Genomic DNA, 12,760 nt, shown 5'->3' with positions numbered 1-12,760 from the left:
GTCATACATTACACGTATAAAACCAGTATAATTTCTGACCAAAAGCAAGGTAAATAAGCAAGTGGACACTTTCTAAAGTTAATAAAACCATTTGCGTTATTTGTCAAAGTCACGCTAAGGACAAAGCAGCGGTAGATTGATGCTGATAAAGTTTTTCGCCCGATGTAAAGCCCCGGCTGGCAAAGCTTCAAATAAAAAATAATTACCTGTGGGTCTTGCTTCATCTGTGTAACTAGTTCTGAACGTAGTTAAGAGAGAAAATGCCTTACATGTAAAGTGTTTTAAGTTACGATGTGAGGGAGGAACAAAGCGGTAAGCAGCGAGTCAGTTTGAAGCTCATAAATATTCAAGTCTCGTCCCGATCGCTACACAAAACCGCCGCATCATTAGTCCAAATCGCAAATATATCGCAGCGCGGCCGCGAAAGTGCATCAAAGAGCATTTAAGCATCTGCCTTTAAAGTAATGATGGCGTCATAAAGGCGAAAGAATGTTACCGTTATATCGCTCTGAACGCTTCACGATTACAACCAAATGTAAACATTTAACCGCGTCGGATTTCTCTCTGCCGACACACAGTCGCCTTAAAATGCCCAGAAAAGCTCCCACAATAATGCCATTTTATTTACCTGATGACATTGGACTTCTACTTTCAGTGCCTCTTGAAGGCCTTGTAGCTCCATGTTCTGACTTCAGAAGCACTTTTCTTCCACTTTCGATGCGATCCGCGCTATTTGTGGCGTAGTCCAAATATTTTTAAAAGCAACAATAACAATCGAAAGAACTACTCGAGCTGCACAGCAAGTTCTCGCTTCTTTACTGGCCGCGAGACTCATCACCCACTTTACGCCAGTATAAACAAAAGTGCTCAAAAGGCGAGCGAAAGATGTCGACGCTCGCGTAGATGCGCTCGGTAAACGACGCCGCGAACGCGTGTCTGAGCGATGCTCAACGCGAGGGTCAATTTGCGCGACTTTGAGTTGAAAATCGTGGGACTATATTTTGTCCGAGTGCGCGGCTTGATTTCACTTTGCCTGAGGAAAAAGTTGCGCTTCGGTTGTCAATGCTAATTCGGAAAGTTCCCGGATGGAGCAGTGAAAGAGAACTCTCCCTTCCTCCGGCACGTGAACGCGCTTCCTCAGTCTTGCGCGCGCACAGGAAGAAAAGTGTATGAAAAAGTTAATTGTAGAAATGTGCTATAATTATTCGTGTACATTTATGAATGTGTCAATTATGTTTGTGTTTCAGACGCTGATAATTTATATATTAAAAAAATATTACTGTATACAACGAAATGTGAAAGGTTGGAATGAGCTACTATTTATTTATTTATTTTAATTAAATATTTAATTTTTACCGATGTATGATACCATGCAAAGTTAATCTTGATTATAATGTATGTTGTTTCTATATATAATAAATAAATACAATCTTTACTTATTTGACAGTGTCCTTGTTTACGTTTCATGTAGTAATAAAGAATATATTATGAAGAATAATGTAATTACAAGCAACAAACCCTAAACCTAACCACCTTAACCTTTTAGTAAATACACTGAATATCACTTATTTGTGAGCATAGTAGCAATTAAACCTCCAAATAAAAAGTGTAAACAAAAAATGCATTAATGTGAAAGCATTAAAGAGAGAATTCACCCAAGAATGACATTTCTTTTTCGATGAACACAAAAGAAGATATTTAGATAAATGATGGTAAGCACAGTTGATTGTAACCATTGACTTTCATAGTAAGAAAAACAAATATGATGGAATTCAATGGGTACTGTCAACTGTGTGCTTATCATCATTTATCAAAATATATTATTTTGTGTTCATCAAAATAAAGGTATATATACAGGTTTACAACAACATGAGGATGAGAAAATGACAAAATATTCAGTTTTGGGTGAACTATATCTTTAAACGTCATGAATGGTTATAAGCAGTCTGTTGTGTCCTCTCTTGGTGAATAGTAGACAGGTTGACTATAGTTGATTGCTGTATATAAATGAGTGAATGTGTGTTGGGGGGATTAGGTTTGTGTATAGATAGAACCCCCCTCCTCAGACCTCTGTTTCACCCCCACATACTTTAAATGAACACAAATCCCTCCAGCTATTAAGATGCAAATATATGCCCCGCTTCACTGACTTTTATTAGTGCTCCTAGGGTTTGTATTGTTTTTGTCATATGTGGTACTTGAAGTTTCTGATAAATATTTTGTCACTGTCATCATTCATTTATGTCAAATCTGGCATATATTGCTAAAAAAAGTTGATTTTGTTTACGTTTACTCTGCGCTGAACCCAAGTGTTATTAGAATGAATATAAAAATGATCACTCATCCTGATATGTTTTGAGTTTTAAAGCACACTTTCCTTTTTCTTGGTTTTATCGTTCAAAGGTTTTATCCCACCCTGCCCTACACCAACCCCCCATCCACCACCTGCCCCATCAGCCCCTCTGGTCCCTCAAACACAAGGCACAATGACATTGGAGCTTCAGGAGGCCCTCTCAGCTGTGGCGTCCAATCAGGAGTTGTAGGATATGTGTGACACGTGCCTCCTGACAGCCAATCATCTTTCAGGAGAGAGTGAACGTGATGTGGAAGTTAATGTGATTCAGTGCTCTCATGTAAACATGTATGTTCTGTTGAAGCGTTTATGTGTTGTTAAGTTAATCATACTAAAGTTTATATAACCTATATAACACTATGTTTATGAGCCTAGCTTATTGGGTTGTGAAACAGAAAAAATCAATTCGGATTATGTCGACAAGAAATATTACTCATCTTTACTGCAAACATGAAATGTGAATGCCTACTGAAGGCCGTTCTTTGGTTTCCCCTCATGTCTCTTTTATGATCATATATTAGAGATCTCTTTCCTGAATCTCCCTCAGATGTTAATAACAAAATATTGAGTTTCCTGAAATAGATCTGTGTGTCACTCCAGCTGATAAACAGACAGAACTAATCTCATTTTAATCTTCGATCTGTGAACTATCAGATGAAGATCTCTTAGCAAAACCCTCTAAGTGTGTCTGACATGTTGTCTTGTAATGAGCATATTTAATTAGACTTTTAATTCCGCTAACAAACTATTTCTGAACGACCTAAGGCCATGGATTTAAAACAATTTTTTTAATAACGGACCCATGTGTCAAGCAATGGGCATGAAAACATGCCAGAAGAAAGATTTACATATTTAAATATTTCTATTTTTAATAACGACTCCAGTATCTAGATGGCTTAATATTTCTCTTAAAGAGAACAGTGATCTTCTTTTAGGTAAAATCCTGTATAAGTGTTTTTAACAGATATAGTTACAGTATGTACAGTAAATTCTTTATGTTGCCGAAATGATGGGCCAAAGACAGATAATAACAGAGAGACGTCTCCATTAAGAGTAACCAATTAAATTCCCTGTTCATTAATCCATTCACTGCACTAATTACAGCATGTTAACTAAATCTGCATAATTACACTCGCACCGATCTGTGCTGCCTGATTGACATTTAAATATGTCATGTGAACAAATGAGCTATTAAGACACGCGTCAAGTGCAGTAAATAATGATCATCATCCCTCGTGACTTTACTAAGACTCCAGCATTGCTGATTCATATCTGACTTAAAGAATCATCATGAGTTTAAATACAAGTGTTCACGTGATCATACCGAAGTGAGGCATGCTGGGATATCAAAGAAACTTCAAGCAATTTTATGTCTCAGCATGATTGTTATTCATATTAGGAAATTTAAGATATTGTGTGAAAACTGTAAATCAATATTGTACCCAATAAAGTGATTTTGTTTTTTAAAAGGCAATGAAAAGATGCAGAAGAAAGATAATGAAAGATAATTTTATGATGATGAAAGATAATGAAGTCTGAGATATGTAATTTTTAAAAATATAAATCATATGTTTAAGATACATGCTGTATGAAATGAAAGTTTTTGAAAAATGTTTAAAATTAAAATCTCTGCTTATTTAATCCTTCACAAGTGTTTTTTATTTTACTGAAAAATATAAAGTGGTTTCTAGTTGTATCACATGGGTTATAAGTCTATGGGAAATTGACTCATTTAAGTTGGGACTACATGAATAATTTGTGTTGTTTGAAAGCAATATTGCTAAAACTGGGTGGGGATTTTCAGTTCCCAGCATGCTTTGCAAGTAATTATAAAAAAAGTTGTTATTTTATGCATTTTTAATTAAGATAAAAAAAGAGGGATACATATTACATTAGTATTTGAAATTAGTTTCTGTTTTGTTGTTGGGTTACCACTGGGCAGACGAGTTGAGCATTTGAAAGAAAAGTGTAATATCAGTTATTTATGTTTTGATCAGAGAGCATTACTCTGTAAGTGTAAATGACTTGATTTGTAAGCATTTACATTAGAAAAGTTTATCAGGTTCTGTTTTAGTTTAGTGTTAGTTATAGATAGCTTGCAGTGTGTTGTCGCTGTATTATAATAACTTTATATTTCTACATTTAAGTGTAACTAACATTAGATTAGCATAATGTAACTCATTTTTACTCCGATCAACCCAATTTAATTTTGCTAAGATAACTAAAAACAATTGAGTAAGTTCCATTTAGATTATTTAATTGCGTGCAACCACTTACCTTAAAAAAAATCAATGAATCCTTTTTTTGCACTTTACAACTAGTACACAACATGCTCTGAGTGGCTTATTTCTAGGGTAAGACATAAAAAGTTGTATCTATCTAACATCATGTAATCAAAGATGATGTCATAGGTTAATAGTTGTTCTTTGTGCAGTGCTGTGAAAGTGTCTGTGAACCGATGTCATACCTTGAACAAATAAAACATTTACTTTCATGGCAAATTTAGACCTCTTTTGATTAAATCTTCTCCTTAATGGGATTGCTGGAAAATATGAATCATTTCTATGAATGTTATTCAGTCTTTCTCTTGAGTTAATTATTAAATATAATTGTTACAGTTATAAAAGTCTTACAAAGCTTTGAACTATAGCAGCATGATGTCCATTATTACATTCAGCTTTCACCTCTTTTCACTCTTTTCTTTTGGTCACATTTGAATAATAATTTTTGAAAATCATTTTCTAGTGATTGTATTTCCAACCAACAAAATAATACAGAATATTTCCATGTCTTTTTGTAGATAATGTAAAATGATTTAAAAAATATATATTTGCTTGTATGCCAGCTCTGTTCTGGTCAGTGACCTGAGGCTGTGTGGCATTATTACCATGTTTGGTTTTAATATCAAGCCCAGTCCAATACAGTGACATACAGGGCATATTTTTATTTTAAAAAACTGTTTGTCCAGCCAATAGAAGACTGTAGATGTGTTCAGGTAGCCTGTTCTTGTATCTTGTTCACGTTTTAAGAGTTTAATTAAGTTTTCCATGCCTGTAAAACATTTATTCCCTGATGCCCACGGGATCGCTGAATAACTCATAACTTACTGCTCCTGCTGTACGTGTTTAAACTAACAAACTAAACACATGCTGATATTTCATCAACCTTTAGCCTTCAATTCATGTCAGTCATAAATCATGACTAGATTTAGAACAGAAACTAACTTCTTATTTAATCCAGTTCAGTACACGCTGTTTAATATTTGTAAAGAGTCAAAATAAACTGTGTTGCATTGCATTGTGGGATACAGTATGTCACACATTAAACTGCGTACAGTACCCTGAACAGATGCTCAAGACTCTAGAAGTGCAAGTTTCAGATTGGAGCACAGCCATCTGTTCTTCAACCTGTTCTTCAATCTAGTGCACACTACAGGGAACACAAGACTCAGAATATCTCCACCCACACTGAGAGACTGACCTGCACATCTTACACAGATCAGCTGTACATGTTTAATGTTTACTTACATACTGTACATGGATCTGCTCTTAGGATTTTGGCTGAAGATAGCAGACCATCCAGATACTTTAAGGAAACTCATTTCAACATTTGGGATATACCAATTCTTATTTTGATTTAGAATGGATAGGTGAATTGGGATGTGTAAATTAAATTAAAAAGTGCATACTTACCTGGAAATGTTAGGTTAGCATATTTTATCATTGATAGTATATAAAAATGTTTATAAAATATATATATATAAATTGTTTTGTTAATTAATTATTATTTTTTTATTTCCCTTCTCTTAATTTGGTTGGTAGAAAATGCTTGTTTGATTGGTTTTGCTGGTGTATCTTAGCTAGTCACCTTTTCAGGTGAGTCACTTTTTTTGGTCACTTTTTAAGTTTTTAGCTGAGAGTGAGACCAGCTGACCAACCAGCTTTGCCAGGACCAGCTGAAACCAACTGCACCTTAAACCAGTGGCACATGCTGCTCTTTGCAAATTGCTGGATTTTTCAGTAGGGTGGCCAATCAGAAACAATGCCTGGTCTCCAAAAACACACAGTTACCATTTTAACTACTCTACTCTATATAGCATGATTAATATTATCATTGTTTATCTTTTGCTGTCACATTTTAAATAAACACAATAAGGGAAAAACTGCTGGTTGTGATTGAAACTGAGAAATTTCATATTTTATGACTGAAAGTCTATATAAAAAATAAAAGGTTTTAGAAAAAATGAACGATGAAGGCACCTTTAAAAAAAAAAACCTGCCGATGGACTTCATGTCCCAGAGGGCGTTGCGGCTTTCCGCGCATGTGTGATGCTGCATGTGGACGCGCGAATATTCCGTTTGTAAGATGGCGGTGTGAACTCGCGGCCTGCTGCTGCTCTTCCTGTATGCGCGAGGATCCCGCGAACATCACTCGAACATTCGACACTGTTGGTTTGGCGCGAGCGGCTGGCGGGAAAAGGTGTAAGGTACGATTATAACGATATTTAACAGTTATTAATTACACATTGTCACGCGTCACGATATATTTACCTTTATAAAAATACCGGCCCGGGATTCGCGCCTTTTTAAACATAACCTACGTTTAATCGCAATATGTAAACGTGTAACAATTCTCAAGCGTTTCACATGTCCAATATTAAGAATTGAGTTTAAAACAAACCGCGATAAATCGTAATCGAGCCGTTAATGTTCATCTGCCGGTAGTCATTCAATGGAAAGTGACGGAAATGACACCATAATCGAGTCGTGATCACTCAAACCTGTGTGAATTTCAGCAGTTTTCTTAATTATATTTATTATGTGGTCTTGATGGAGGGTTTAAATGCGATGACCTTGATGATAAAAGCAATCAAGAGAGAAGAACATGTTTCTAGATCAAGAACTTTAAAGGTGCCATACAAAGTAAAACTGAATTTATGATAATGACGTAACAGGATTGTTTCCTCCTTCTTATGTAAACCTTGTGCATGCAAAAGACCGCTGGAAAACAGACCAATCTCAACATGACACCAACTGTGACGTTACAGTCAAGATGTACGACCCCAACATTAAGTACAATGTTGTTACAATGCTAAAAATAAAGTTGTTACTGCCAAGTTAGCACTATATGCTGAATAAGCGCTATATGCTAGTTAATTTTATATGCTAAAGTTTAGGTTGAAGTTGCCACTCAGGAACATCCATTAACAATCTTCAAACAATTGATTATTCCTCAAAATCTGATACAGACTCAAACATAAGATCTGTTTACACACACACAGAGCTACTGAAGGAGAAACAGCCAATCAGAGCAGAGCTCAACATTATTATTCATGATCCTTTCAAATAAGGTAATAATAGATTGTTTCATTATAAAGACAAATCCTAGGGTTGTGAATGAATATGTAATACTGACTCTGGATCATTTTTGCACTTAATAAAGCCACAAAACTTCTTTGTAGATAACAGATTATTAACATGCATTCTTTGGGACCTTTAACTTTATACAAACCCTAAACAAACTCTACGGCAGAGAATTAGCATAACTCTAAATGATGTGGATGTTGATGACAACAAATGTCCATTTTAATCGTTCTCATCCAATTCCATGTGTTTTGTTAGTCTGATGAAATTTCTTTGTGTTTATATTTGACAGTTAAGTTGTGATGGCCAAGCGGATCGCAGAGAAAGAGTTGACGGACAGGAACTGGGACCAGGAAGATGAAAATGAGGAGGTGATGATCACACTTTGAAAACTTGTATATTATTCATTCGTATATGACGACTTTTCTTCAGTTGAACTCAGTTGGTGTAATATTGAATAATCTGTCGGCTCTGCTTGACTTTTTAGTTTTTTAAATTAAAAAAAAGCAAACCTGAGATTGTTTTCTGTTTTTAGGCAGGAATGTTTTCTCTAGCAAGTGAAGATGTGATAAAGAATCGTGCAATCAAGAAGGCCAAGCGTCGTAATGCAGGTTCAGAGGTAACGGCCCTCAGATCTCCCAGCATGCATTCTGTGACGCCCCCTAGATGCTCTGTCATCATACGTGACTTCTGTTGTTTTCTCATAGGGAGAGAGCGGAGGAGCTTTTAAAGCCTTTAAGGGCTTCTCGCTCACCCCAGTAGGAGGGACGCCATCATTCTCGGGTTTTGGTAACGGCGCTGGGTTCAAGCCTATGTCTGGTCTGACCAATGGCAGCGTGGCTTCAGTCGCTCCATCTTTCACAGGGTTTAACTCATCCACGCCAGCTAAGAGCAACAGCGGTAAGTCTCGTACAAAATGCTTTTTAAAACACTTCAGGACGTTCTTCGCATACATGCATAATCTTGTGTCGTCTCTCTTTGGACTTCAGTCTGTTTTGATCATCTGCAGTCTAAGATTGAAGAAAGCAGACGTTACATCTTCTGTGCAAGTTGAAAAATTAAATGTATTAAATTTACACATTTATTCATTCTTCATCCCCAGGTCTCTCAACATTTATCAGCTCCAAACCCACAGACGGTGATGTCACCTCTAATGGCTCCGCCTCCAGCAGTGGCAGTAAAGAATACAATCGCCAGCTCACCGCACTCAACTGTTCAGTGCGCGACTGGATCACCAAGCACGTCAACGATAACCCCCTGTGTGACCTTAACCCCATCTTCCGCGATTACGAGCGACACTTGGCAAGCATCGACAAGAAATACGGCAGCGGCGCGTCGGACGGCACGGGAGAGAGCTCGTCTTTCGGAGGGGAACAGAAGCGGCTTCAGTCGAGCGGTGCGGCAGCGTCAGTTTCTGTCGCGGGCGATTCCTCCAGCAGCAGTAGCAGCGCAGCACCTTCGCTCTTCTCGTTTAAAGGGAAAGACGCTGCAGCTGCAGAGAAACCAGAAGCACGTGCTGCCGTTCCTCCGGGTGTCTCCTTTAAGTTTGGACAGAAGGTGGACAGCTCTGTCCTCGGCTCGCTCGGGTCCAGCGGAGCTCCGTCTTTCTCCTTCTCGACATCGTCGTCGTCAGGCACGTCTGCGTTTGGAGCAGCTGCTCCTGCGGTTTCAACTTCTGTCAGCGCAGCCGGCAACAACCAAACTGCAGGTACATGAACGACATCCACAGAGACCGAATGTTCACCTTTACTTTAAATATCTCTAGACAAACAGCGGAGATTTCTACTTGCATTATACTAGATGGGTATTTGAGTGTAATTTTACACCATCCATATGAATTATTGGGTGTTATGTATGCAAATTAACCTGGCAGGAATGTTTATACTCATTCTATTTTTAATAATAGCTGTTGTGTTAAACGTGACTGTCAATCTGTGAAAACATCAACACTTCAGTTTATAGAAATGGTATCATTAAAATCTGTGCATTTCTAAAGCATGTTTTTTTAAAAACGTAGTTTTTATCCTGATTGTGCGTTCACACCAGATGCGAACAAATTGCTATTCGTGCGTAAATGGACACTTGAAAATATTAAGTTAAATTGCTTTATTCGCACATGAAATTCAGGTGCAAATATGCTCAATTTGACAGCTTTAGCTAGCTTGTAGTCTCAATATGTAAATCAAATTAAGTAAAGATTGTTGTTTTGTTTTTTACAATTTATAAGATTGTCCAATCTCCTCACTTTCTATAAAAGTACGAAAATGTGTTGTACAGCTCCGGGTGTCCACATTCAGCGATGATGATTTTGTCCATTGTTGTTTTGTATTTCTGCCTCAGCTCGCTGCATCGTTATCATGTCACTACTAGAACAAGCTCCTGATTGGTTAATGCGAGGCCAAAATTCGCCACAGTTCAGTTTTTTTTTTCAACTTGTTACACACGTTAAACACCCGAACGCCCGAACATGTCACAGGATGTCTATCGCGTCTTTGCGTTGACTTGACATTCAAATCACTTGCGTTTAACGCTTTAATTTACTGCCTCATAGTGCGTTCACATCAAACACGAATAATCAAAATATTCACAATAATCTTAAATTGTCTATTGCTAATAAAACTAGAATATATTTAGTATTTTATAACCCATCCAGGCCTTTATGTGACCAATAATTTCTCATCCAGTGGATAAGTAAATGTACTTTTCTGTACAGGTTTGGCATTCTAATAGTGAGTATATTAATGTAAACATTTGAAATGAATAGTTATACACACACATGACTCTTTCTGCTATATTACCCACAGTTTCTTGTAATAATTGTCTGTGTTTTTCTGTTTAAGATGAAAACGGTGAGGAGTCAGACGAGCCCCCTGTTCCTGTGGTAAAAGAGATCAAGGAGAAAGACGCCTTCTACTCCAAAAAGTACACAGCCAATCACACGCTTGTATTATTATAAACATCACTAATATTCACATGTATGTGCTAGACCTCTGATCAATGTTTGTTTTTGTCACAGATGCAAGTTGTTTTATAAGAAAGACAGCGAGTTTAAAGAAAAGGGGGTGGGAACGCTGCATCTGAAGATGGTTACTGATGGCAAACTTCAGCTGTTAGTTCGAGCCGATACTAACTTGGGTAAGTTTAAGAAGCACCAGTGTTGGCAAACATTTATTGAAAAGTTATTTCCTCTTGTGTTTATGGGAAGTGAAAACCGTTGCTGTGGTCCTTTCCAGGGAACATCTTGCTGAACATCATGGTGCCCTCCTCCATGCCTTGCTCACGAACTGGCAAAAACAATGTGATGGTGGTGTGCGTGCCAAACCCTCCCGTGGACGAGAAGAACCCCAGCACGCCCGTTCCTGTGCTCATACGCGTCAAAACATCAGAGGACGCAGACGAGCTTCATCAGATCCTCCAGGACAAGAAAGCCTGAAGCGTCCGTGCTCATGTGTAGAAGCGTTTATGACTAAACTTGACTCGCACGACCACGGTTACATTATACACGCATAACCGAGTTCACTCGGTCTGTCCGAGCTCTTATGTCCAGTTTAATCATCTGTAAGTGTGAAACAAATCGGCTCACGTACTGTGAAATCACTTGTGGTCCTACTGTAAACGCTGTTCATCGCATCGGTTTATCTTTTGTTATAGCAAAGACACGAGTCTGGATCTATCAACATTCCTTGGAGTTTTAATTGAGCTGCTATTATCCGAGGTTAAGACGGAGCAGACAGTTTTATGTGGGATGGTTTATTTTTAATTCATCTGTAAGTAAGGGATGTGTTGTGTACGGGTTTCCACACTTGCACATGTTGATAAAGAGCCGTCATTTAGTGCTCAGTATTAAACATTAAACATGCTGAAATATTCAGTTGCCTTTAAGTTTTATTTCAAATGAGAACAAAATGATGCATGGCAAGATTTACGTTGTAACCTCATGAAAGATCATTACATGGATCAGATGTTGTTTTGTATTTGTCTGAATGTTTATTTAGGATGAAAAGTTTGTGTCCACGAGCCCTTGCTGATCTGTGTAAATGAGTAGATTTGCGTTTTGAACTTTTTACTGCCTTATATTCTGGGATATGTGTTTAAGTGTTAAACAGCACCATATCTACCATAGGTTCAAAGACTGCTAATAAATCAAATGAAAGCCATGAATGAGTGGTGTTGGTGATGTCATGCAGCTTATGTTTTATGAATTTTTATTGTAATAGACATCAGCCTATTACTTATAAAAAAATTAGAAACAACAGGAGGGAAGCACAAATACAAAATTGACATCTACAGAAACCAATACTGATAGTTTATATTTTTACTTCTTGTTTTTTTTTTTGCTTGGCCCTTGCTCACAAAAAGGTTGTTATCACAATGGATAAATCTGGAGGTCTACTTTTTGATACAGTCTACACAAAACCATTTTATTTTGCTTAAGTTTTTTTATTGTTTAAAGGGGTCATATTATGATTTTTTAAAATGTAAAATAAATCTTTGTGAAGTTGTAGCTCAAAATACTACACAGATAATTTATTATAACATCTTAAAATTGCCACTTTGTACATGTTAAAAGGTGCTGTTTTAGGGGGTGTCCTTTAAAATGCATATGAGCTGATGCTAATGCAAACACTGATCACCATAATATTGGTTTGTTGAAATTGAAACTCAATTGTGCTGTCAATTATTTTCTCTCTGTACTAAATGGCAGTGCAATGGTTGGATAGTGCAGATTAAGGCGGTAATATTAGAATAAGATCCCCTTCTGACATCACAAGGGGAGCCAAATTTCAATGAGCTGTTTTTTCAAATGCTTGCAGAGAATGGTTTACCAAAACTAAGTTAGTGGGTTGATCTTTTTCAGGTTGTCTAGGTTGATAGAAGCACTGGGGACCCAAGAAAAGCACTTAATAATAGAATAAGTCAGATTTTTATCATATGACCCCTTTAAAATGTTAATATACATTAAAAAATTAAAAATACATTAAAAATTGAGACTATTAGTAGAATGTGCTTTGGCGGGCACATCACAGACTTTGTGCGGTCAAAC

The 12,760-nt window shown here is 37.1% G+C and overlaps 2 protein-coding genes across 5 annotated transcripts in view; one reads left to right on the top strand and one right to left on the bottom strand.

The window, feature by feature from the left end:
• The window catches only part of phf21b (PHD finger protein 21B), a 37,680-nt gene extending 36,444 nt beyond the window's left edge, over positions 1 to 1,236 (bottom strand). The window contains exon 1 of one of the 3 annotated variants that reach the window (XM_065290054.2): positions 629 to 1,236. In XM_065290054.2, the coding sequence (XP_065146126.1) occupies positions 629 to 682 (54 nt within the window). In that variant the 5' untranslated portion in view covers positions 683 to 1,236. Of the gene's footprint in view, positions 1 to 206; positions 335 to 628 lie in introns of those variants that run through there. The other 2 variants (XM_065290055.2, XM_065290057.2) reach the window with 2 other exon arrangements.
• A 5,446-nt stretch (positions 1,237 to 6,682) lies between these two features.
• Positions 6,683 to 11,873, top strand: nup50 (nucleoporin 50). Of its 2 annotated transcripts, XM_073814084.1 has the most exons (9): positions 6,707 to 6,839; positions 7,635 to 7,703; positions 8,009 to 8,087; positions 8,252 to 8,335; positions 8,424 to 8,616; positions 8,819 to 9,424; positions 10,557 to 10,638; positions 10,733 to 10,851; positions 10,950 to 11,873. In XM_073814084.1, the coding sequence occupies exons 3-9, from the start codon at positions 8,019 to 8,021 to the stop codon at positions 11,147 to 11,149; spliced, it is 1,353 nt and encodes a 450-aa protein (XP_073670185.1). In that variant the 5' UTR covers positions 6,707 to 6,839; positions 7,635 to 7,703; positions 8,009 to 8,018; the 3' UTR covers positions 11,150 to 11,873. The 2 variants fall into 2 exon arrangements, with proteins under 2 accessions (XP_065146130.1, XP_073670185.1); XM_065290058.1 differs by lacking the exon at positions 7,635 to 7,703 and having other exon boundaries at positions 6,683 to 6,839.
• Positions 11,874 to 12,760: the final 887 nt, after the last annotated feature.

This window comes from Paramisgurnus dabryanus, chromosome 1, assembly GCF_030506205.2.
Source record: "Paramisgurnus dabryanus chromosome 1, PD_genome_1.1, whole genome shotgun sequence".
Taxonomy (NCBI): domain Eukaryota; kingdom Metazoa; phylum Chordata; class Actinopteri; order Cypriniformes; family Cobitidae; genus Paramisgurnus; species Paramisgurnus dabryanus.
This window is presented reverse-complemented; position numbering and strand designations above follow the sequence as displayed.